Source organism: Xenopus tropicalis, chromosome 7 (genome assembly GCF_000004195.4).
Source record: "Xenopus tropicalis strain Nigerian chromosome 7, UCB_Xtro_10.0, whole genome shotgun sequence".
NCBI lineage: Eukaryota > Metazoa > Chordata > Amphibia > Anura > Pipidae > Xenopus > Xenopus tropicalis.
Genome location: NC_030683.2, coordinates 11,510,925 through 11,537,789, shown reverse-complemented (window position 1 = coordinate 11,537,789; position 26,865 = coordinate 11,510,925). Strand labels below are relative to the sequence as shown.

The 26,865-nt window shown below is 38.1% G+C and overlaps 3 protein-coding genes across 3 annotated transcripts; all 3 read left to right on the top strand.

Moving 5' to 3' along the window:
• Positions 1 to 228: 228 nt before the first annotated feature.
• Positions 229 to 8,288, top strand: LOC116412170 (olfactory receptor 1019-like). The gene is made up of 2 exons (XM_031905808.1): positions 229 to 1,142; positions 8,282 to 8,288. The coding sequence occupies exons 1-2, from the start codon at positions 229 to 231 to the stop codon at positions 8,286 to 8,288; spliced, it is 921 nt and encodes a 306-aa protein (XP_031761668.1).
• A 599-nt stretch (positions 8,289 to 8,887) lies between these two features.
• Positions 8,888 to 9,832, top strand: LOC105945400 (olfactory receptor 5M10-like). The gene has a single exon (XM_012953274.2). The coding sequence runs from the start codon at positions 8,888 to 8,890 to the stop codon at positions 9,830 to 9,832; it is 945 nt and encodes a 314-aa protein (XP_012808728.2).
• Positions 9,833 to 22,127: 12,295 nt separating this feature from the next.
• On the top strand, positions 22,128 to 23,870 carry LOC108648068 (olfactory receptor 1019-like; the record flags this gene model as incomplete). The annotated part of the gene is made up of 2 exons (XM_031905807.1): positions 22,128 to 22,601; positions 23,745 to 23,870. Coding segments are annotated over 2 exons (600 nt in total), but the record flags the coding sequence as incomplete, so codon positions are not given.
• Positions 23,871 to 26,865: the final 2,995 nt, after the last annotated feature.

Genomic DNA, 26,865 nt, shown 5'->3' with positions numbered 1-26,865 from the left:
GCGGAGTTGAAGCTTGTGGAAAGAAAAACATTCAGATTCTTTATCCTTTAGAGAGAACAAACTTTTATTCATTCGGTCTCTGAGATTTGAACACAAAAACACTGAGATTAGATCACAGAAATTACTATTATATACATATAAAATTTTCAGTGGGTATTCTCCATGTAAACATATTTGATACATTTCTTACTTTAATTTACTTTCATACACAGGAAGGAAGACTTGAAAATGGCTTCAGAAAGTCAAGAAAATGTTTCAGGATTCAACATCCAAGGGTTCTCTGATACTCCTGAGCTTCATATCTCTCTTTTTGTGCTATTCCTTGTAATCTATCTCATCATTCTGCTGGGAAATCTCATCATATTCTTAGTCATTTCATGCAATCCTCACTTACACACCCCCATGTACATATTCTTGCTGAACCTTTCACTCATAGACATTTCTTTCTCCTCAAATATTTTACCTAATTTGCTACATATTCTTCTCACACAACAAAATAACATTTCATTCTTGGGGTGTATGATTCAAATGTATGTTTTTGTGGCCTTGGCTGCCAGTGAATACTTTCTCCTGACGGCCATGGCATATGATCGTTATGTTGCCATCTGTGATCCCCTTCATTACATTGCCCGAATGAGCAGGAAACACTGTGCTGGGCTTATAACTGCAGCATTCACTGGTGGGTTTGTTCACTCTGTCGCCTATCTTGTTCTTATATCTAAACTATCATATTGTGCTTCCCATCTTATTAACCATTTTTTCTGTGATATGGCAGCATTGCTAAAACTTTCCTGCAGCAGCACTTTTAGTGTGGAACTTTTCATTTACATTGAAGGGACATTGCTGGGTTTCAGTCCCTTCCTCCTTACTCTGACCTCATACATATTTATCATCTCTGCTATCCTGAAAATACAATCCTCAGAGGGGAGACAAAAAGCCTTTTCTACCTGTGCTTCTCACCTGACCTGTGTGATAACCCTTTATGGGACACTATTTTGCTTGTATCTAAGACCCACAAAAAATTATTCCCTGCAAAGGGACAAGTATTTCTCACTGCTGTACATTGCCCTGGGCCCTGTGCTAAATCCTCTTATTTACACACTAAAGAACAGAGACTTTCAATCTTCATTTAATAAAATGAGGCAAAAATCTTTATTTATAAGTAGAAAATATTAAAATGAAAATGTTTATACTTAAATGAAACAACTTTTATTGGATACCAAACAAATAAAATGTATTTACCACCGTTCCTTTTTAAACAAGGTTACCTTAACCTATTTTATAAATAATAGAAATGGGTAAGTACTGTGCACTATCTACTACAAATTGTGAATTGATAAAATGGGTAATACCTATATCATCTATGAATATGTTATCATTTGTGGAAAGTGAACTGTATATTGTATATTGTAATAATTGTGACTAGAAAGGTGAAATAACTAAAATATTCAGTGATAATTAGTGCGAAATATACATGAGGAAAAAAAACGTTGACAGCGTATCATATCCATGAATTTATATAGGTACTTAGGGTTAAAAGAATACTGTCATGGGAAAACATGTTTCTTTAAAAACCCCTCAGTTAATAGAGCTTCTCCAGCAGAATCCTGCATTGTAACCTGGTTTTCCCATTTTTTTTGCAAAGCTGCTGAAAAAAATTGCCACAACAAAAATGCTGCTGTACGAGAAAAAAGTCACGGTCATGTCAAAAAAGGCTGCGGCAATAACATTTCATGAATTTTCCACCATTTGGAATTGAAACGGGACAGATTTGTTCTTCACTACTTGTAAAGGTCCCCATACACGGGCCGACTATAGCTGCCGATATCTGTCCCTTGGACCGATTCGGCAGCTAATTGGCCCGTGTATGGGCAGAACAGAGCGGCCTGGCTGACCGATATCTGGCCTGAAATTGGCCAGATCTCGATCGGCCAGGTTAGAAAATCCAGTCGGATCGGGGATCGCATCGGCTCGTTGATGCGGTCCCCGAACCGACTGCCTCATAACCACAAATGTAATCTGATCGTTTGGCCGCAGGGCCAAGTTACTTGCTACCCGATATCACCCACATCGCCAAATGAGCGGATCTTATAGTGTATGGGCACCTTAAGAGCCCAATGTAGGTTTGGGCCAGGACTACTAAAGAAAGGCGGAAAAAGGTTTCTTTTTTAGGGGAGAATCAAGTGTGAGGAAGAAAAGTGACACCCAGACCCAAATTAATAACCATGAATAGTGAATCTGTCCCGTATCACTTCACTGAAAAATTATGAAAATGTTGCATGTCATATTTGTTGACACATGCAACAATTTTTTGCCTTGTGTGTCAAAAAATGACGTGTTTTTTGGATGTGCATCATTTGTTTTACGTGCACAAAACCCAGGCATGGATTTGTGGAAAATTGCCTCAAATCCATGCCTGGTGAATTATTTCACCCATCACTCAACATGAATCAGTGGTGTTGCAATTCATCCGTTCAAAAACAGAAGAGGTCATTTTAAATTTGCCATCATTGCATTACTAGAAAAAGGAATAGGTCTTGTTCCGGATATGGACATGAATATTTTTGAGTGGGTAAAGGATATCAGCCTCTTTGCCAGGAAATGAGTCCTACATTAGTACTTTAAAACAGAGTTTTGTTATCCTGTAGAATATCTGTTTGTTCGGCTAGAAACACAGTTGATGTAAATTATGCAAAAACCTACATAACTTCAATATTAAGCAATGACAATGCACAGCAGGAGCAGGAAGGGGGAGGGCAGAATTTAACATTAGGGCAAACTCTACTGACCCTCCAATGAACTGACTGTTAATTAGTGTATTAATTACTTTAATGGAACTGCTTATGAATAGTATAGTGTAACATCAGCTGTTTATATTGCACTCAAAAGTGATGTAGCCAAAATGTAGGTACTGCACTCTTGTGTTCTTGGGGGGCCCCATATAAATAACTTGTGAGGCCCCAAAGTTTATAATGGTGGCCCTGACTGTTATTTCTACAGAAACTGATTTAAATGTTTCTATTTGGGACACACAGCATAATCGTTGGCAGTAAATGTATGTGTATTACAATCTTGGCTTGGCCTTGTACCTAGATTAAAAAAAAAATAAAAAATCAATGTTTTAGAACATTTAAATCATGAAAAAAATGAATGTTAATAAATGGCCCCTTTAGTGTGCTGCCACAAAATGTCAAGTATCCTATGGCAACTGGTATATGTACGGTATACAAGAGGCCATTGTTGCACATTCATATTCGCTAAAATCTCCTAAAATTGCATTCCTGCCACTGAGAAAGGATCTGTGTTCATAGACTGGGGAAAGTAGAAATAACAGCAGAGGGCTATGTTAACTATGAATATCTGTTGCCATATACAGTATCACAATAGATTTAGCTAAAATACCCATAGTTTGTAAAGTCCTAAATATCTTAATATACTAAACTCAGATGTCTGATTCTTCTGCCTGAATTGTGACTTTCCCACATTCCATGGCCTTATTTATTCATAAACACTATCTCTGAGCGCTGATCGGCTTTAACAAACAGGATAAAGCTCCTGCCCCAAAGATCTGAGCACAAGAATAAAAGCCAAGGCCATGCCTTCAACCAGATCAATACTATTAATGGTCTAGAATAGAAAGACAAAGTTTCAGTAATTTCAGTTATTAAATTAATTTATCCATATTTGATGTATATTTATTTAAATTATCTTTCCTAGATGCACATTTATACATAGCAAGGAAGCATTGAAAAATAGCCTCAGGAAGTCAAGAAAATTTTAAGGATTTATCACTCAATGGTTCTGTGATACTCCTGAGCTTCAAATCTCTCTTTTTGTGCTATTCCTTGGGATCTATCTCATCATTCTGCTGGGAAATCTCATCATATTCTTAGTCATTTCATGCAATCCTCACTTACACACCCCCATGTACATATTCTTCCTGAACCTTTCACTCATAGACATTTCTTTCCCCTCAACTGTTTTACCTAATTTGCTACATATTCTTCTCACACAACAAAATAACATTTCATTCTTGGGGTGTATGACTCAAATGTATGTTTTTGTGGCCTTGAATTGCAGTGAGTACTTTCTCCTGACGGCCATGGCATATGATCGTTATGTTGCCATCTGTGATCCCCTTCATTACATTGCCCGAATGAGCAGGAAACACTGTGCTGGGCTTATTACTGCAACATTCATTGGTGGGTTTGGTGCAACAGTCGGCTTTTTTGTTCTTATACCTAAACTATCATATTGTGCTTCCCATCTTATTAACCATTTTTTCTGTGATGTCACACCATTGCTAAAACTTTCCTGCAGCAGCACTTTCAGTGTGGAACTTTCCATTTACTTTGTAGGGACATTGCTGGGTTTCAATTCCTTCCTCCTTACTCTGATCTCATACATATTTATCATCTCTGCTATCCTGAAAATACAATCCTCAGAGGGGAGACAAAAAGCCTTTTCTACCTGTGCTTCTCACCTGGCCTGTGTGATAACCCTTTATGGGACAGGTATTTGCCTGTATATGAGACCCACCACAAGTTATTCCCTGGAAAGAGACAAGTATTTCTCACTGCTGTACATTGCCCTGGTCCCTGTGCTAAATCCTTTTATTTACACACTGAAAAATAGAGAATTTCAATCTTCCCTAAATAAAATGAGGCAGAGATGCTTATTTGATGCTTTTTGATGACTATTAGCTAATACAAGTCAATTAAACTTTGCTCTGAGTAGGGTATTTCCCAATACAATGTGAGTAAGAGGAGTCACATAGCTAAGAACTATTGATCTTTTTTTTATTCAGGTTCAAACAGTTAAGCATGTAATAAAAAATGCAGTAGTAGTCATACAAATATAGTATAACTATTGTGCCATCAATTTTATCCAATTGTTAAAGCAGGAGAAAGGATACAAAAATGTACATTTTGATTGGATGTTGTGCAGACATAGTAAGTTAGTACCTCAAGAGCTTTACTTATTTAGAAATAACAAGTCTTAACTTTAGACTATAAGAAGGTTAAAAGTACAGGGGAAACAAAGAAAATAAAAAGAGTAGTTAAAGTATAGAAAGAAAGAGCAATTCAGTACCGGTACAGACAATACTAAGAAAGAAATGTCAGAAACAATTTAACAGTACACAAGGGCAAGAGATTAGGGTGCTAATTGGGTCTAAATAATATCATATACCATCTGTACATAAGTTTAATGCTGGTCTGTAGCAATCATAGAGATTTTGTTGTTGATGTAATAAGGAGAAATACGTTGTTTCAGTCTACTGGATCAATAACTGAATTTGTGTCTTGTTCCCATTTAAACAGGTAGGAAGCATGGGCCTGAGAGTAGTGCAGAGTAGAATTGGGTCATCATCGAAGGTTTTTTCATTAAGTTAGTTAGTTTTTGTATAAGTGTGTCTAGATGATGGGCTGTCAAATAGCTGCAGAGTGGTAGGTATTACAAAAGCACATTCTTGGAGAGAAAATGATAGTAACGAGGAGCCCTGAAAGAGGTCAGCAAATTTTGTAAGACCAGCCTGTAGCCAAGGTGATAAATCAATGTTAGATGTTGGAAAGCAGCCACTGGGGGAAATGGATGCAGGCCTTTAGTTAAGTGATCTGAAAACTGGTAGATATTTTGAGAGAGACCTGTGTTGAGTCTGGGTTCTAGGGTGTATCCATAACAGATGAGAAAGTAGGCCTGGAAATGAAGAGATAATATCAATTTCTTTTTGGACCCATTGAGGTTGGTTTTTCATAGCATTTAATCTTTGCAGGAAATTTAAATGAGAAGCCTGATAGTATTTATTTAAATGAGATTACTCAAGGCCGCTATTACTTTTGTACTTAGAGTCTTTAAAGATAACAGTGGTCTAATTCGAATATCACGAGTCTTGAGTTAGTTTGTGAAATTTAAATGTTACAGGACATGAAGGATTGCTGCCAATCAAGTAGATAGGAAGCCTTCATTTTCGTCAAAATATGATTGTTGATGCCTCGGTTTTATAGGTATTCACCTTGTAATAAGAAACTGATGAGAACTAAGATAATATATTAAAAAGGACTAGGAGAGAGCTAATAGGATCAGTAAGGAAAAGAGTTACCTCGTTGGCAAATAATTAGATTTTATAGGAATGGGTCCCAAATGGGTAGCCTTTAATGAGTGGGTTGTTTCTAAATGAGCCAATGGTTCCATCAGTAAATCTTATACTTTGAGAAGGTGTTGAAGTCTTCTGGATAGGTTAATCGCTGTATGCATTTGTGCACCTTTCAAAGTAGGGAACTAATCTATATATAGGTCTTAAAAAATGCAGAAAAACCTTGATGTATTTATTATGTGCCCCAAGCCTATCACATGAAACAATGGGACCTCCCTTTGTCTAAGAAGCTCTCCGGGTAGGGTTGCCACCTTCTCTGGAAAGAAATACTTGCCTTCCTATATTTGTAAACTTTTTTCCTATTGACAATATTGGCCTCAGGGATCATATTTACCAGGGAAACAACCTTCCCTTTTTCACTTATGTGTGTAAACCCAAACAAATACAAGTAAATTTTAGTCTAAGCACCATCATGCTCACTACACTGTGAATGAGAGCCAGTCACATAGTGCTAAAATAACTGACTGAAGGTTTCAGTTATGCAATTTTATATATTGTGACCACTCGTGGAGAGAAGTAAATACAAAACCTTAACAGAATAATAAAGGAGGAGAAGGAAACACTGAAAAATTAAAAATAAGTAGAGTCAGAATCCAGCTAGAGCACTGTTCATAGATGGAGGGTGATTTTTTTAATTTATTTTTTAAAAGTTTCCAAAATGGTATCCAAAAGGCAATTAGTATGAAATGGGATGTGGAGATTTTTTTAAGGAATATGTCAATGTGAGTTGATAGATAAGGCTTTTGCCTTTTGCCCTTTGCTATGGCAGAGGGGGGCAGGGATGTGTACAGTAAGGGGTCCAAAGTTGCCTATTTACACTTACAGAAATATTTTTGTCTAGAGCATTTTCTCTAGACAGGTAATTATTATAATGATATCACATTCCACTAAATACAGTTTTAATACAGCATGTTAAAGATAATTAGTTGATCATTGTGTATTCTCAGAAGAGTGCCATTTGTCCCACTGGTTATATAAACTGGGTTCCTAAAGAGACCGGCAGACTCTGTGCCCCTGCATGGAAGAACCTTCTGCTCCTCAGGCTGAGCAAAGACAAGAAATATGTGACTAATGTATTTGTATGATGAATGGTACATGGAAAAACTAGGAGCCTCACAACACAAGTTAAGGTAAGTAATGAAGGTTACTGTGGGTTTATACAAGAGGTTTTTGCCTTGATTTCTATTAATTGAGAGTAAAAAATAGATTTATGTGAATATTCTGTAAAAAAATAATAAGTATTTTACAAATAGAAAATTGCAGAGTAGGCACAAACATTGATTCATCTATCAGACTTAATAAAGGGAAAAAAACTGAATATGGTGATGGTACAATTTCAACTTCACGTAATGATTATTAGTTTAATTCTTACCCATAAGAATGTATATGTTTTGGGGTGACTCTAATAAGTACTATGTAATGAGCAGAAATAAATACAGCATAAATCTGTAACAAATTCTCTTGTATACAGTATGTATATTTTGCTGCTTCTTCCTGTCTTGAGCATCAGGTTTTATCCACTGAATTTGCCAGACATATCCAAAATTGTCAAACCATAGGTATAAAAGTTTTACAGTTTCCTTACAGTTGGACATTTTGACCAAAATGTGAATTAAAATCAGTGGAAACTTAACTAGAACTATGTATTTTTCCCTGTTCTTATTTCTCAACTATTGAATAGAGTGAAAGCTCTTTGTACCATCGTGTTTCTCAGTATCTTCCCATTCATCCCATCCTGAAACTGGAAATACAGAATAACTGCTAAGTTTTTAGCTAATGATAAGTACTGAGTTTTTGCCTCTTAGACTTAAACCCAATCTAATAAACATAAAACATCTAATACATACTTTTTCTTCATATATTATCAAACCAAATATAAAAATATAAAAAAAAAATACATAGGCAGATAATAATTTACAACCTGCCTGCAACTGGATCAAACAAAATGACATTCTGTTGATTGCTGTTTCATGGGATTGTGAAGCGGAATGAAAGCTTGTGGCAAGAAATATAATTTGATGCTTTAACCTTTAGAGAGAACAAAGTTTGTAAATATGGCACATACTGTAGTAGGAAAATGAAGTACACTGCTTTTGACAACATACTGTACATGTATATGTCTTGTAGATTGTAAGCTCTTTTGGGAAAGGCTCTCTTCACCAAGTATCGGTTATTGATTGCTTTATATGTTACTCTGTATGTCCAATGTATGAAACCCACTTATTGTACAGCGCTGCGGAATATGTTGGAGCTTTATAAATAAATGTTAATAATATTTGTCCAGTCAAGCATACAAGAGGCCTTTATTGCACTCTTCACTTCACTCCAATGAGAAATAAGATGGACTCGAAGTGATAATGGCTTATAACCTAACAGCATCATTCCATTACTGCCACTTAAAACAAGATCTTTGTGCATGGACTGGGGAAAGCTGAGGGCAACATTAACTATGAATTCCTTTGGTTGCAGCTATACCAAGGTTGAATAAATATAAAACCTTTCACCTCCTATTACTTTGTTTTCATTTCTTTAAACATTAGGCACTTGTAATGGCTTTTATTCATTCGCACACTGAGATTTGAACACAGAAACACTGAGATTAGATCACAGAAATTACTATTATATACATATAAAATTTGAATGATGAATTTTCAATGGGTATTCTCCATTTAAACATATTTGATACATTTCTTACTTTAATTTGCTTTCATACACAGGAAGGAGGACTTGAAAATGGCTTCAGAAAGTCAAGAAAATGTTTCAGGATTCATCATCCAAGGGTTCTCTGATACTCCTGAGCTTCATATCTCTCTTTTTGTGCTATTCCTTGGAATCTATCTCATCATTCTGCTGGGAAATCTCATCGTATTCTTAGTCATTTCATGCAATCCTCACTTACACACCCCCATGTACATATTCTTGCAGAACCTTTCACTCATAGACATTTCTTTCCCCTCAAATATTTTACCTAATTTGCTACATATTCTTCTCACACAACAAAATAACATTTCATTCTTGGGGTGTATGACTCAAATGTATGTTTTTGTGGCCTTGGCTGCCAGTGAATTCTTTCTCCTGACGGCCATGGCATATGATCGTTATGTTGCCATCTGTGATCCCCTTCATTACATTGCCCGAATGAGCAGGAAACACTGTGCTGGGCTTATAACCGCATCATATACTGTTGGGTTTCTTGACCCTGTCGCCCATCTTATTCTTGTATCTAAACTATCATATTGTGCTTCCCGTCTTATTAACCATTTTTTCTGTGATATGACAGCATTGCTACAACTTTCCTGCAGCAGCACTTTTAGTGTGGAACTTTTCATTTACATTGAAGGGATATTGCTGGGTTTCAGTTCCTTCCTCCTTACTCTGATCTCATACATATTTATCATCTCTGCTATCCTGAAAATACAATCCTCAGAGGGGAGACAAAAAGCCTTTTCTACCTGTGCTTCTCACCTGACCTGTGTGATAACCCTTTATGGGACACTATTTTGCTTGTATCTAAGACCCACCACAAGTTATTCCCTGGAAAGAGACAAGTATTTCTCACTGCTGTACATTGCCCTGGGCCCTGTGCTAAATCCTCTTATTTACACACTAAAGAACAGAGACTTTCAATCTTCATTTAATAAAATGAGGCAAATATCTTTATTTATTTTAGATCAGTAAAAAATATTGAAATTAAAATTTATATACTCAAATGAAACATAACTTTTATTGGATAACTAACAAAAAAAGTATTTAAAACAATTAAAAAGTGGAATGACCAACCAGATTGTGGTTAAAAACCACCATTCCTTTTTAAACAAGGTCACCTTAACCTATTTTATAAATAATAGAAATGGGTAAGTACTAGCACTCAATAGTAAGAAATCCAAGTCCGGCTTGGGACTCCTCCAGTTACATGGGAGTAGGAGAAACAATAGGTTAGCTGAAAGCAGTTCTAATGTGTAGCGCCGGCTCCTTCTGAAAGCTCAGACTCAGGCACACTTTACTGCTGCGCTGCAAGTTGGAGTGATATCCCCCCCCTCCCCCCAGCAGCCGATCAGCAGAACAATGGGAAGGGAGCAAGATAGCAGCTCCCAGTAGGTATCAGAATAGCACTCAATAGTAAGAAATCCAAGTCCGGCTTGGGACTTCTCCAGTTACATGGGAGTAGGAGAAACAATAGGTTAGCTAAAAGCAGTTCTAATGTGTAGCGCTGGCTCCTTCTGAAAGCTCAGACTCAGGCACACTTTACTGCTGCGCTGCAAGTTGGAGTGATATCCCACCCCCCTCCCCCCAGCAGCCGATCAGCAGAACAATGGGAAGGGAGCAAGATAGCAGCTCCCAGTAGGTATCAGAATAGCACTCAATAGTAAGAAATCCAAGTCCGGCTTGGGACTCCTCCAGTTACATGGGAGTAGGAGAAACAATAGGTTAGCTGAAAGCAGTTATAATGTGTAGCGCTGGCTGAAAGCTCAGACTCAGGCACAAGGCACTGAGATGGCGCCTACACACCAATATTACAGCTACAAATACATTTGTTGGTTCAAGAATAAAAGTTTAAATGGCAGAGGGAATTATTTGCTATGTAAACAGTGTAATTTAGAAATAAAAAGTACCCCATAAAAATCATGACAATATCCCTTTAAGCTAAATGAATGGAATAAACCAGGGATCCCCAACCTTTTATACCCGTGAGCCACATTTAAATGGAAAAAGTGTTGGGGAGCAACACAAGCATGAAAAGGGTTCCTGGGGTACCAATGAGAGCTATAATTGGCTACTTAATAACCCTATGTGGACTGGTAGCTTACAGGAGGCTCTGTTTGGCATTATACTTTGTTTTTATGCAACTAAAACTTGCCTCCAAGCCAGAAATTAAAAAATGAGCACCTGCTTTGAGACCACTGAGAGCAACATCCAAGGGGTTGGGGAGCAACATGTTGTTCCTGAGCCACTGGTTGGGGAACACTGGATTAAACTATTCATTTAGTCCTAAAGGGGATCACGTTTGTAACCTATTTATCCAGTCACAGTCCTTTAGTTAACTTATTATCAAGATTACCTTTTCTGATGCCCAGTGACACCTTTTCAGTGCCAAAAAAACTTCAATATATTTTTGTCTGCATTGTTAAAATTCCTAACATGTGTGGCCAAAGGGGCATCTTTAGAATGAATTATTGTACCCATATGTCCCAGCACCCTTTTTCTCTATTCACAAAACGTTTTGCCCGCGTACAGTTTAGGACATGTGCCAATAGCACTGTATATAACACCCTTTGTTTTGCAGTTGATTAATTGTCTAATTTGAAATGTTCGACCAGTCCCTGGCCTTTTAGGGGTTTGTATATTTGCAGGCTTGACATTTATAACATTTTTAAGTAGTGATGAGTGAATTTTTTCAGCAGGTATGAAATTCTGCATTTGGCCATTGGCAATATTTTTTGCGAAGCCACTGAAAAAAAATTCACATTTCATGAATTTTTTACCATTTCAAACGGGACAGATTCGCTCAAAACGATTTGCAAGAGCCCAACGTAGATTTGGGCCAGGACTACTAAAGAAAGAGGGAAAGAGGTGGAAAGAGGTTTCTTTTTTAGTGTGGGGAAGAAAAGTGGCACCCAGACCCAAATTAATGACCATGAATAGTGATAAGCGAATCTGTCCCGTCTCACTTCACTGAAAAATGCCGAAAATGTTGTGTGTCATTTTTGTTGATGTGCGCAACAATTTTTTGCCTTGTGTGTCAAAAAAACGACTTGTGTTTTTGACACGCGTCATTTGTTTGAAGCGCACAAAACCCAGGCATGGATTTGTGGAAATTTGCCTCAAATCCATGCCTGGTAAATTATTTCACCCATCACTAAAGAGGTAAGACACAAACAAGATGCTAATTTTAAATTTGCCATCATTGCATTACTAGAAAAAGGAAGACGTTTTGTTCCAGATACGGACATGAATATTTTTGAATGGGTAAAGGATATCAGCCTCTTTGCCAGGAAATTAGTCCTACATAAGCACTTTAAAGGAGTGCCCTTATGTCTCCAGATATTTCTCCCTTTCAGATGATCAGAAGCCTCATAGGAAAAAAAAATGCTGAGCTCTGTAAAGAAAGTTCCCATAATGCCTCACTCCTGCACCAAGACCAAGACCGGTGTCAATGTGCAGTTTGTAAGACTATGAGGAAGCTTGCTGCTGATTGGCTAAGGGGGGGAGGGAGTTCATAGCATTCTTGAGGGAGGGGGGGCAGGAGAGGGGAGAGAGAAGAGAGCTGCATGTCTCTGGCACAGGAAAACAAAGAGACAACAAATCATGTTTCTTTTGATAGAGGACTCAGTGCAGTGTTTCTGTGAGTGCTTATGGTCTTTTACATAGACCTTTCTGATAAAGCTTACTTAGTTTTTACCTTTCCTTCTCCTTTAGAACAGAGTTTTGTTATCCTGTAGAATTTCTGTTTGTTCGGCTGGAAACTTACACAGTTTATGTAAATTATGCAAACACCTACATAACTTCAATATTAAGCAATGACAATGCACAGCAGGGGCAGGAAGGGGGAGGGCAGGATTTAACATTAGGGCAAACTCCACTGACCCTCCAATGAACTGACTGTTAATTAGTGCAATAATTAATGGAACGGAACTGCTTATGAATAGTATAGGGGTGGGCAAACTACGGCCCGCGGGCCACATCCGGCACATCTTTGCCTTTTTAATCCGGCCCGCCGACGACGCCAAGTCTCATCGCGCGAGACTTGGTGTCATTGGCCCGGTCCGGCCCGGGGGTGAGTAAATGTGGCCCGTGAGCCAAAAAGTTTGCCCCCCCCTGGTATAGAGTAACATCAGCTGTTTAAATTGCACTCAAAAGGGGTGTAGCCAAAATGTAGGTACTGCACACTTGTGTTCTTCGGGGGCCCCATATAAATAACTTGTGAGGCCCCAAAGTTTCTGATGGCGGCCCTGACTGTTATTGCTACAGAAACTGATTGAAATATGACTATATGGGACACACAGCATAATCATTGGCAGTAAATGTATGTGTATTACAATCTTGGCTTGGCCTTGTACCTAGATTTAAAAAAAACATACATTTTTCCATGTTTTAGTGCAAGAACATTTGAATTGTGAAAAAAAAATGAATGTTAGTAAATGGCCCCTTTAGTGTGCTGCCACAAATAAAAGTCAAGTAGCCTATGGCAATTGGAATATGTCCAGTCCGGTATACAAGAGGCCATTGTTGCACATTCATATTCACTAAAATCTCCTAAAATTGCATTCCTGCCACTAAAAAAGGATCTTTGGTGATAGACTGGGGAAAGTAGAGAAATAACAGCAGAGGGTTACGTTAAATATGAATATCTGTGGCCTTATACAGTATCACAAGAGACTGGCACACTGAGTGCTTTTGAATTTAGCTAAAATACACATCGTTTGTAAAGTCCTAAATATCTTAATATACTAAACTCAGATGTCTGACTCTTCTGCCTGCATTGTGACTTCTTCAGGATAAAGATCCTGCCACAAACATCTGAGCACAAGAACAAAAGTCAAGGCCATGCCTTCAACCAGATCAATAGGGTTACTATTAATGGTCTAGTATAGAAAGGCAACGTTTCAGTAATTTAAGTTATTAAATTAATTTATCCATATTTGATGTATTTTTATTTTAATTCGCTTTCCCAGATACATATACGTATCATACACAGGAAGGAAGCATTGAAAAATGGCCTCAGGAAGTCAAGAAAATGTTTCAGGATTCATCATCCAAGGGTTACATAGTTACATAGGGTTGAAAAAAGACCATTGTCCATCAAGTTCAACCCATCCGAGTAAACCCAGCACACAACCTATACTAACCAATCTATACACTCACATACAAACTATATATACAACCAGTAATACTAACTGTAGATATTAGTATCACAATAGCCTTGGATATTCTGACTGTTCAAGAACTCATCCAGGCCCCTCTTATAGGCATTAACAGAGTCTGCCATTACCACATCACTAGGAAGGGCATTCCCCAACCTCACTGCCCTCACTGTGAAAAACCCCCTACGCTGCTTCAAATGGAAGCTCCGTTCCTCTAATCTATAGGGGTGACCTCTGGTGCGCTGATTGTTTTTATGGGAAAAAAGAACATCCGCCAACTGCCTATAATCCCCTCTAATGTACTTCTCTGATACTCCTGAGCTTCAAATCTCTCTTTTTGTGCTATTCCTTGGAATCTATCTCATCATTCTGCTGGGAAATCTCATCATATTCTTAGTCATTTCATGCAATCCTCACTTACACACCCCCATGTACATATTCTTGTAGAACCTTTCACTCATAGACATTTCCTTCACCACAACTGTTTTACCTAATTTGCTACATATTCTTCTCACACAACAAAATAACATTTCATTCTTGGGGTGTATGACTCAAATGTATGCTTTTGTGAGTACAGGGGTGACCCGACCATTTTGTGTTTTCTCACTGGTAGTCCACGAGGGGCCCAGGTTAGTGAGTGAACTCATCTAATGTGTGATGGTAGTGCCCAGAGGGCAGGATTTATTTTTATGATTTAAGTTTTGTATGCTGAAATGGGCACCCCTGTGCAAAGGTTGCAAGCATTATCCAACAAACCTGAACTATGTGGAGACAAACTGCTTGGAAGAGTGGGGTAAAATCACCTCCAAACAGTGTGCAAAGATCTTACAACCAAAGAGTTGAGGCTTTTATTTCAGCCAAAGATGGTTCTACCAAGTACTGACTCAGGGAATGAATTTGAACTGGAATTATCAGATACTAACTGTGTAACGTTATTTTGGCCAGTGTGACCCACCACATATGTTACAGTGGTGGCATGAAATATGTGCTTGCTAAATCACTAAAATCAGTAGGAACGGGTATGACAGTGAGTGTGAGAAGTCACAATAAAGTGTGTTCCCTTTGTACCAGTCTGATGAATTCAGGTGTAAACACAATGGCAAAAATGAATGTGGTCTGGTCAGAGCCGCCAGTCAACACCAGAACATGCAGTCAACTGAAGAATTTAGAGATCAAAATCTCGAGAGAAAGACTCCCAATCAGTAACAATAAACACTATAGGAGATACTGTAAGTAGAGTTGTTCTCAAAAACTGAGCCAATATTAGAAAAGATCAACATATATTTTACACAGTACGTTAGGCACACAAAATGGATGATATTACTGCCCTCTAGTAAAAAGACAGGGTTTGTGACCAATACCATCAATACATCCTTAATAAAACGGTTAAGTTTACAGAAATATTTTTTTCCAAAGCTTTTTCCCTAGAGAGGTATTTATCATAGGAACAGCTTATTTTACTGATTATAGTTTTTACAGAGCACTTAGAATACATGTAGAGTATAGAAAATTAGCTAATGATTGTGTATTCCCAAATGACTTCCCTCGGTCACACTGGTTATATAAACTGGGTTCCTAAAGAGACCGGCAGACTCTGTGCCCCTGCATGGAAGAACCTTCTGCTCCTCAGGCTGAGCAAAGACAAGATCTATCTGACTAATGTATTTGTATGATAAAAGGTACCTGACTTTGCAATGTAGGAGAAATGCAAGTTTAAAATTAAGGTAAGTAATGGGGGGCAGTGTGGCTTCATACAAAAGGCTTTTGCCTTGATTACTATTCCCTGAAAGTAAAAGATAGACTTTTGTTGACTGTTCTGTTAAACATAACTTTAGAATTTCAATGTTTAAAACTGTCTTTGACCCAGCAGCCAGTCATTGACTTAAAATACGTTATACGTGCAAAAGGGAAAGCATGAAGAATAAGAAATCTATGGAACTATTTTAAAAAGATGTAATGATTATTATTCACTTTGCTACAAGCAATATTTCTATGACTTTTTTTCTTTTTCACATAATTTGTTGCTGATGAACTGACAGATAATCAAGAGAAGAATATTTTTTTTAGTAGGTAGGTGTATGCGTGTGTGTGCAGTATATATATATATATATATATATATATAAGAAGAAAAAGAAGCCGCTCTCTCAGGACTTAGGTGCAAAAATAAAAAGTAATTTATTGAGTAGACGAACTAGTTCGTCTACTCAATAAATTACTTTTTATTTTTGCACCTAAGTCCTGAGAGAGCGGCTTCTTTTTCTTCTTATCTCGGTTTCACTGTGAAGACTGCACCCAGGCGGATTTGAGATTTATACGTGAGTGCCAGTATTGCATTTTGACTTTATATATATATATATATATATATATATATATATAGCTATGGGATCCATTATCCAGAATGCTCGGGACCTGGGGTTTTCTGGATAAGGGATCTTTCTGTAATTTGGATCTCCATAACTTGAGTCTACTAAAAGATAATTTTAACATAAAATAAACCCAATAGGTCTGTTCTGCCCCTAATAAGGGGTAATAAAACAGTACCTTGTACTTTGTCCACACTAAGATATATATCTTAGTTGGGATCAAGTACAGGTACTGTTTTATTATTACAGAGAAAAGGGAATCATTTAACCATGAAATAAACCCAATAGGGCTGTTCTGCCCCAATAAGGATTAATTATATCTTAGTTGGGATCAAGTACAGGTACTGTTTTATTATTACAGAGAAAAGGGAATCATTTAACCATGAAATAAACCCAATAGGGCTGTTCTGCCCCCAATAAGGGGTAATTATATCTTAGTTGGGATCAAGTACAGGTACTGTTTTATTATTACAGAGAAAAAGGAATCATTTAACCATTAAATAAACCCAATAGGGCTGTTCTGCCCCAATAAGGGGTAATTATATCTTAGTTGGGATCAAGTACAGGTACTGTTTTATTATTACAGAGAAAAGGGAATCATTTAACCATTAAATAAACCCAATAGGGCTGTTCTGCCCCAATAAGGGGTAATTATATCTTAGTTGGGATCAAGTACAGGTACTGTTTTATTATTACAGAGAAAAGGGAATCATTTAACCATGAAATAAACCCAATAGGGCTGTTCTGCCCCCAATAAGGGGTAATTATATCTTAGTTGGGATCAAGTACAGGTACTGTTTTATAATTACAGAGAAAAGGGAATCATTTAACCATTAAATAAACCCAATAGGGCTGTTCTGCCCCAATAAGGGGTAATTATATCTTAGTTGGGATCAAGTACAGGTACTGTTTTATTATTACAGAGAAAAGGGAATCATTTAACCATGAAATAAACCCAATAGGGCTGTTCTGCCCCCAATAAGGGGTAATTATATCTTAGTTGGGATCAAGTACAGGTACTGTTTTATTATTACAGAGAAAAGGGACTCATTTAACCATTAAATAAACCCAATAGGTCTGTTCTGCCCCAATAAGGGGTAATTATATCTTAGTTGGGATCAAGTACAGGTACTGTTTTATTATTACAGGGAAAAGGGAATCATTTAACCATTAAATAAACCCAATAGGTCTGTTCTGCCCCAATAAGGGGTAATTATATCTTAGTTGGGATCAAGTACAGGTACTGTTTTATTATTACAGAGAAAAGGGAATCATTTAACCATGAAATAAACCCAATAGGGCTGTTCTGCCCCCAATAAGGGGTAATTATATCTTAGTTGGGATCAAGTACAGGTACTGTTTTATTATTACAGAGAAAAGGGAATCATTTAACCATGAAATAAACCCAATAGGGCTGTTCTGCCCCCAATAAGGGGTAATTATATCTTAGTTGGGATCAAGTACAGGTACTGTTTTATTATTATAAACCTCACCTTTAGTCTGCCAGAGACTGATATAAACCCGGCAGCTAATAATTGATCCTTAGGGCCGCCTAAAGGCCGCCATAGCGTTCTGGGACCAGCTACAAAGGGAGTCCAACATTCACTGCTGCGGCTGCGGAGTGATTTATTCCATGGACATTTACCCTTCTAGTTCTAAAATGGCCGGCGCTACCGACAAACCACAGGTTAAGCTAGAGACCACAGACATCTCTGTGCAGTGCCCAAACTCCCAGCATCGATACATGTGGCTGGGAACATTTGGCCAAAAGAGTGGGGAGGAAGAGGAGACATGGTTGGTACCCTATAGTGGCTGCTGCAATCAAGAATTTGAGCAAGCCTTGGGGGATGTGCAAGCCAGATGCCCAGGCTGCAACAATACTTGTTGGGGTGGGCCCATAGTGAGGTTAGAGTCCCCATCACCATGCAAGGAGGGCGCCTCACCAAGTGCCAGCCTACCACACCCTGCTATACCAGCCTCCAGAACAGACCCGGTTAGGTCTGAATCCCCATCGCTTACGGAGTCTTCCGGAAATTTTCTCTTGTCTCCTTACAACAGTTCTGAGGATCTGGATCTGTGTGCATCCTTGCCATCCACAGGGAGTGGCATATTTTTGAGTGCGCAGGTACCAAGAAGGCGGTTTAACCCTAATTGGGCCGCCATGGACTTTAGCTCACTCCCCGAAAGCTCCCTTCCAGAAGGGCATAGACTTTTTGAGCCATCCAGACCACAAGTGGAATCGTCTAATGATCCACCAGGTTGGCCTGCAACTCCACCACCTCCCCATGCGGTCAGCAAGGACACGTCCTGCTGGGTTGCCCAGGGAAGGGCAGACCCTGAGAAACACAGAACAGTATCCAGGGTGCAGCGGCTCATTAATGAAAAAGTGTACCAGCTGTGGGGCTTCTACATGCCTTATGCCCCGGAATGGGTTTATGATGAGGTGGAGAGACATTTAGATGAATGGCTCTACGGAGAGTTGATCCGTCGGGAAGGCCTGATTCCAGGAGGCCTCCTACACCAACACACCACTAGGAGGAACCAGGATGCTGAATACCTGGCTAACATCGCCCGTGAGTGGTGGGTCGGCCGAACCATACTCAAGCATCGTGTCAGGTCCTGTGGCAAGTACCATGAGAACCAGGATTCCTCAGTGTGGATGGTTCTTCCTGGAAGAGGAAGGATCGACAAGCCACACCCGGCTTATTATGTTTCATATGCAGCTACCAAGGCCAAATTTGACCGAGATCTGCATTGATTAAAAATTCCCATGCCGGTTCCAGGTTTCCCTTCACCAGATGGGATTTTCCCCCGGGTGGGAGGTGGGTTGTGGATCCCTAAAGGTTAAGGGCAACACCCACCATTTTGGGCACACTCCTAAAAGGACTGCCAGTATGCTGCCATAGGGTGTGACCCCCTTCTTCAGTTATATATCCACAGAGTGGATTTGTTTTTCCTTTTCAAGTTTGGGACTCTCAACCCTGAGAGACTGTAAAGTTTGAAATTTGTATATAGTTGGGTGTACAACAAAAGACTGCTGCGCCCCACCTCACTACAACTTCTACTTCAACTTGCCAAGAGCAGAACCCATTGCTTTATCCACACCTACGGAGTGCGTGAAGTGTAGTCACGGACACTGGGCTAAGGTGGGAGGAAATGGACTAATAAAGTTGGCTTGGGGGGGCCATGAATGTCTCAGAGCTAACTATTGTTTGCACTAATCTTTTTCTCTTTAAGCTGAAGTGCCTGGGACACCTGAGTGAAGGCAGGATCGTTCCCATGTGTAAGTGTATCTGTTATATCCCTGTTGCAGGTTACAGGTGGTATATCATGGATCCCTTAAGTGTGTGCCTGAGCACCCCTGTTTAGTGGTCAGGAAGGTGACTCAAGATTTCTAAGTATTGTGCCTGTCATACCTCTGTTGCAGAGCCAGAAGGTATCTCAAGGATCTTTATAAGTAAGTGCCTGAGTGATCCATAGTGACACTCATGTATTGTAAATGGTTTACAGAAGCGTAACTAGTAACGAAACAGTTAAAAATTTCTGTGCCTTAAAATTTTCATTTTACAGCTATCCAATGTACCAGATACTCCTCAGGAGAGGGTATCAGAAACGGATGTAAGGGTACTGTATTTTTGCACTAAATCAATGCACTACAGTTAGTGTTTGAAATGTGTACTTAATATTATTTGCCATTGCCGGGTCGGAATGGATTTTCCCCCGGGTGAATGTAGGGACCCATAGGGTTAAGCTCCCTATGGTGTTATCCCTTATCTTTATCTAATCTGTATTGTTATAGGGCAGAGCCCTCTGATATCAGGTTACTGTTATTAGGCTGCCCTCTATAGGTTTAGCCCAGGTTGACCACTCCCCTTGGCAGACTATATAGTGTCTTGCACGAGGAAGTGGCTTCCTCTTTTGGCTGCATGCTGTGTCCTAGGCAGAGCCCCAACTGAGCCTGGACCGGACATGGGCCCAGAAGCCATTTTGTACCCTAGGGGACCTCATACCCTAGTGTTTTTCGAAATGATCGGTAATTTTGCGACTTTTTCGTAATTTCCGGCGCTTTCGTAAAGTTATCGTAAGTTTTGCGACTTTTTCGGAGCATTCGTAACGTTATCGTAAGTTTTGCAACTTTTTCGGAGCATTCGTAACGTTATCGTAAGCTTTGCGACTTTTTCGGAGCATTCATAACGTTATCGTAAGTTTTGCGGCTTTTTCGGAGCATTCGTAACGCTATCGTAAGTTTTGCGACTTTTTCGGAGCATTCGTAACGTTATCGTAAGTTTTGCGACTTTTTCGGAGCATTCGTAACGTTATCGTAAGTTTTGCGATTTTTTCGGTGCCGGCGAACCCAAATTGCGAACATCACGAAAAGTTCGCGAATTTGCGGACTTGCGAACACCCGATGTTCGCGCGAATTAGTTCGCCGGCGAACAGTTCGCTACATCTCTACATGGATTGGGGAAAGTAGAGAAATAATTGCAGAGGGTGACATTAACTATCAATTCCTATGGTTGCAGAAAAACCAGAGCTTGTAAATATAACTTTCCTACTTTTATAGTTTTTTTCAAATCTTTAAATATTATGAGCTTGTATTTATTTTCACAAAGTGTTACCATATAAAGTATTACAATAGACTGACACACTAAGATCTGAACATAGAAAGAGAAACAAACATTGGTTTCTTGGCCATGCCTGTGACAAGATTAATAGAGCTACTATACTAGAGTATACTAGAGCTACTACATGTCCAATATTATAGAAAGACAAAAGTTTAGTGCTGAATTTCCAAAGGGTGTTCTCCATTTATACATATTTGATACATTTCTTATTTTAATATGCTTTTGTACACAGGAGGAAAGACATGAACAATGGCTTCAGAAAGTAAAGAAAACGTTTCAGGATTTATCATCCAAGTGTTCTCTGATACTCCTGAGCTTCATATCTCTCTTTTTTTGTGTTAATTCTTGGAATCCATCTGATCATTCTGCCGCCACCATTGTTGAATGGAGTGAAAGTTCTTCAAACCATATTGTTTCACAGCTTCTCTTCTGATTCTTCTGCCCACATTGGGTTTTCATGGTGCTGGTGGGGGAGTTACTCAAATACACTGAGCTGTGATAAATTCTCACAGAAAAGATAAGGCTCCTGTCCTGAAGATCTGAGCTCAGAATCTGAAGCAGTGGTACCTACCCATGTCTGCAACATTCACTAACAGGATCAGTCGGGTTACCAGCAATGTACAATAGTATATAAACAGAAAATGTCATTTCTGGAATACAGATGGGGGCTACTCTATTTATATAGTTATATGTTTACATATTATATATTTTTTTCAATAGTTTACTTTCATATACAGAAAGGACAACATAAAAAATGTCTAGTAAAGAAAATGTGTCAGGATTCATCATCCAAGGGTTCTCTGATACTCCTGAGCTTCAAATCTCTCTTTTCTTGCTATTCCTTGGAATCTATCTCATCATTCTGCTGGGAAATCTCATCGTATTCTTAGTCATTTCATGCAATCCTCACTTACACACCCCCATGTACATATTCTTGCAGAACCTTTCACTCATAGACATTTCTTTCACCTCAAATATTTTACCTAATTTGCTACATATTCTTCTCACTCAACAAAATAACATTTCATTTTTGGGGTGTATGACCCAAATGTATGTTTTTTTGTCCTTGGCTTCCAGTGAATACTTTCTCCTGACGGCCATGGCATATGATCGTTATGTTGCCATCTGTGATCCCCTTCATTACATTGCCCGAATGAGCAGGAAACACTGTGCTGGGCTTATAACTGCAGCATTCACTGTTGGGTTTTTTGACCCTGTTGGCCATCTTGTTCTTATATCTAAACTATCATATTGTGCTTCCCGTCTTATTAACCATTTTTTCTGTGATATGGCACCTTTGCTACAACTTTCCTGCAGCAGCACTTTTAGTGTGGAACTTTTAATTTACATTGAAGCTATATTACTGATTGTTCATTCCTTCCTCCTTACTCTGACCTCATACATATTTATCATCTCTGCTATCCTGAAAATACAATCCTCAGAGGGGAGACAAAAAGCCTTTTCTACCTGTGCTTCTCACCTGGCCTGTGTGATAACCCTTTATGGGACAATTATTTGCTTGTATATGAAACCCACAAAAAGTTATTCCCTGGAAAGAGACAAGTATTTCTCACTGCTGTACATTGCCCTGGGCCCTGTGCTAAATCCTTTTATTTACACACTGAAAAATAGAGAATTTCAGTCTTCTTTTAATAAAATGAGGCAAAGAATGTATTTATTTTAGATAAATATTTGCTTATTACAGTCTGAATTTGAACAGGAAAGTCCTTATCACTTTGTTTTGTTAAAGGGATATATTTATTTTACATTAAAATGAAATTAACAGCAGCTATGTAGTTGCTAGGGCACATGTTTACATAGAAGATAACAGTTAAGCTCCATAGAATACAATTTTTTTAGTTCTTAACCTTTGGTTGGGTCATGTATTGTCAAGAAATTATTTGGAGTTTCTATATAAAAATGCCTGCCAGAAGCTGACAAAACTCAATTCAGTAAGCAAAATTCAAGATGGAATCAAAAAGCTTAAACCCAATAAAGCCGTGGGCCCAGACAGCTTCACAAATTTTATAAAGTATTCCACTCCAATACTACACTCCTTCTTTAATGATATATTAGATACAACCCCCATAATTCTGAATATTTTCTGGCCCACATCTCCCTCATTCCAAAGCCGGACAAGGTCAACATGATTTGTGGTAATTAGAGGCCCATTTTTTTTTACAACTTCTTATTAAATTTTTGGCCCAGAGGCTACAACCAATTTTCCCCCATTGTATGCACTAGGACTAGGTGGGATTTGTTCAAGGTAGGGAAGCAAAAGCAAATACTATCAAAGTAATATACTGGACCATTTGGAATACCAAATTAAAAATGCCTTCTCTGCTCCTATGAAGGGACGCAGAAAAAGGATTTCACCAGGTTATTTGGGATCTTCTAAACCTTGCATTGACAGCCATGAAAATACTGGAATCCTTTAAACAAAAAAGCATGGCACTATATACTATCTAAGATAAGATAAGATAAGGGTCCACTAGGTTGGATAACAAGTTGATCTAGATGTTATCCACTTCACATATCCATATCAAACTTTAATATAAACTACAGATGGGAAATGTGACATAAAAGACAAGACAATATTTTGGCCCAGATATAGATAAGCCTCCCAGAATGTACAATTTAGCTTCACTCTGCCAAGAATTAGTACAATTAGCACCCCCTGAAGTCAGCCTAAGGAAAGTGTCTTTTGAGATGTAAGTTGTCCTTAGCTATGTTTTTTTAGGTGGCAGATCTCTTATTTAAAGTTATATCTGGACTGGACATAAAACGCTTGTTCCTTTTCAACCCACATTCTAGAGTGTTGAAATTCTTCATCAGTTTAAATTCCCACTACTTCCACTCTTGTTGAGTCTTGAAGTTACCCATTAATACTGTGACCCGAAAATCCTTGATGCTGTGGTTATTGCTGCAGAAGTGCTCTGCCACTGGGGCATCTGTGTTGCCATGCCTAATGTTGAACCTATGGGAGTTCATCAGTTGGCACAGTGTTTGTCCTGTTTCTCCCACATTGAGTCCTGTAGTGGGGCATTTCAAGCATATCATTAGGTACACCACATTGTCTGATTTACAGGTAAATTAACCTCTGTAGGACCTTGTAGAGAGCTACGCACAATTATTTCTTTTAAATCAGGGGGCTGCCTCTATACTAAAAACATTTACTACCATCAGAAACAGATCAAGTCCCAGCCATAGGGACAAAAGGACATTTTATCAAGTACAAAGCTTTCTATATACACTGCACTTGAAAGGGACATCAGCTAGGCCTCTCATGAATTTTGAGCAACTGTGCACAATGGAAGTTCCACTGAGGCACCTGGTTTTACTACAATAAAATAATTGAGAAAAAATATCTACAAAGCTCAACATTTGTGGCAGCCTGAGAGAAAGAGCTTAAAGAGATACTGACACCAGAAATAAAACCTTTATTTCATCTATCATAACAATGTCTTTGCATGCTATTTATTATTTTGCCATATAATTATGGTACTAGAAGTTGGGAAATACTTTCAGAAATGGCAAAAAGCCATAATCACTAGTCAAAGTGCATATTGAGGGGCCCTGGAGAGAATGAAAAGTGTCCCCACCAGCTGGTAATATCTCTGTGGCTGCTTTGTTCATAGATTTAAGATGGATAATAGAACAAAACAAATCAATTTAACAAACTCAGCTGTGGGGGAGGAATCAAGAAAAAGTTTTAAAAGCATATGTATAAATGGTGAAATCGAGACTCTATGCAAAAATTATCCACAACTGTATTCCAAAGGACATTTGAATAAACTGGGGTGTGGATTTTTTGGGGGGAATATGTCAATGTGAATATATAGATAAGGATTTTGCCTTTTGCCCCTTGCTAAGTAAGTAAGGGGTCCAAAATTGCCTAGTTAAATCTACAGAAATATTTTTGTCTAGAGCATTTTTCCTAGGCAGATAATTATCATAATGATATCATATTCCACTAAATGCAAGTATATATGTTTAGAAAATGAGCTGATCACTGTGTATTCTCTGAGGAATTCCCTGTGTCACACTGGTTATATAAACTGGCTTCCTAAAGAGACCGGCAGACTCTGTGCCCCTGCATGGAAGAACCTTCTGCTCCTCAGGCTGAGCAAAGGCAAGAAATATCTGACTAATGTATTTGTATGATAAAAGGTACCTGGAAAAACAAGGAGCATCACAACACAAGTTAAGGTAAGTAATGGAGGGTACTGTGTCTTCACACAAGAGAATTTTGTTTGATTTTTATTCATTTACAGTAAAAAATAGATTTGTGTAAATATTCTGTAAAAAAAAGAAGTATTTTACAAATTTTACAAAATTGCACAGTAGACTCTGCAGTTAGTATTATTGTTTGTATATATAGTTTATGTATGTGTTGGTATAGATTGGTATAAATTGAAAGGGTTGAACTTGATGGACTCTGGTTTTTTCTCTTCCCTATGTATGTAACTATGTAACTATGTAAGACTTAAACATAGATTGTTGTATTTTGCATCTATCAGACTTAATAAAGGCAAAAAAAAACTGAAGAAGCAATGTGATGGTACAATTTCTACTTCATGTAATGATTATTATTTTTAATTAACTTTTTATTTTATTTTAACTTTTATAAAGGATACAGGAAAAAAGGGGGAGGAAGGATGTAATGTGCAAACAACTCAAGATTGTATGATAAAGGGAAAAAAGGGAAAACTAGGAAGAGAGAGTAGATCAAAATGGCAGAAGTCACACTATTCAGGCATCTTAATTACTGATCTTTGTAACTATGTAGAATTTCAGGGGAAAAGCCGTTCTTTGATCATTAAGACGTATACCCCATCTCTCTCTGTTCTGTGTTTTTTGTTTTTTTTTTGTCTCATTGCTATCTTATTTTTAATTGCTACCCACAATATTTACTTTTGCTTTTTTTTTTATACAATCCTTTGTTTTTTGTTTTTTTTGCAATACCTAAAATGAAATCACAGCTCATCAACAGAAAAAGGATATCTATTTATGTACTTGTATGTATAAATACACATATACGCCCACACTGAAAACATTTTCATAAATAAGTTTCCGAATTTTTCTACATTTTTGTTATATGTGGCATGTTATCAAATCATTAAAGTAGGGTCTAATTATCACATGATGTTAAAAATCAAGAAATAAAAGAGAGGGAAAAAATTAGATTTATGGTTTCACTGCAGATTAAAGGCTGGATTTTTTTTTTATTTTTAGTGCTCAAATCGCTGAAAAAATAGGTGTGGTTTCTTCAAAATTTACTATGGGGCCCATTTACTTACTCACGAATGGGCCGAATGCGTCCGATTGCGTTTTTTTCGTAATGATCGGTATTTTGCGATTTTTTTCGGAAAGTTATCGCGACTTTTTCGTTACCAATACGATTTTTGTGGAAAAACGCGAGTTTTTCGTAGCCATTCCGAAAGTTGCGATTTTTTCGTAGCGTTAAAACTTGCGCAAAAAGTTGCGATTTTTTCGTAGTGTTAAAACTTGCGCAAAACGTCGCGCCTTTTAAGTTTTAACGCTACGAAAAAAGCGCAACTTTTCACGCAAGTTTTACCGCTACGAAAAAATTGCAACTTTCGGAATGGCTACGAAAAACTCGCGTTTTTTCGCGCAAATCGTATTGGTAACGAAAAAGTCGCGATAATTTCCGAAAAGTCGTAAAGGCGCCGAAAAAATCGCAAAAAATACGGAAAAGTCGTAAAATGTTCGTTTTCCAATCGGAATTTTTCCAATTCGGTCTGAATTCGTGTCTTAGTAAATCAGCCCCTATGTGTCAAAACGGCTAAAAATTTGAATCTGACAATTCTCCAGGTTAAACTTGCCTAGTTCATAAAAAG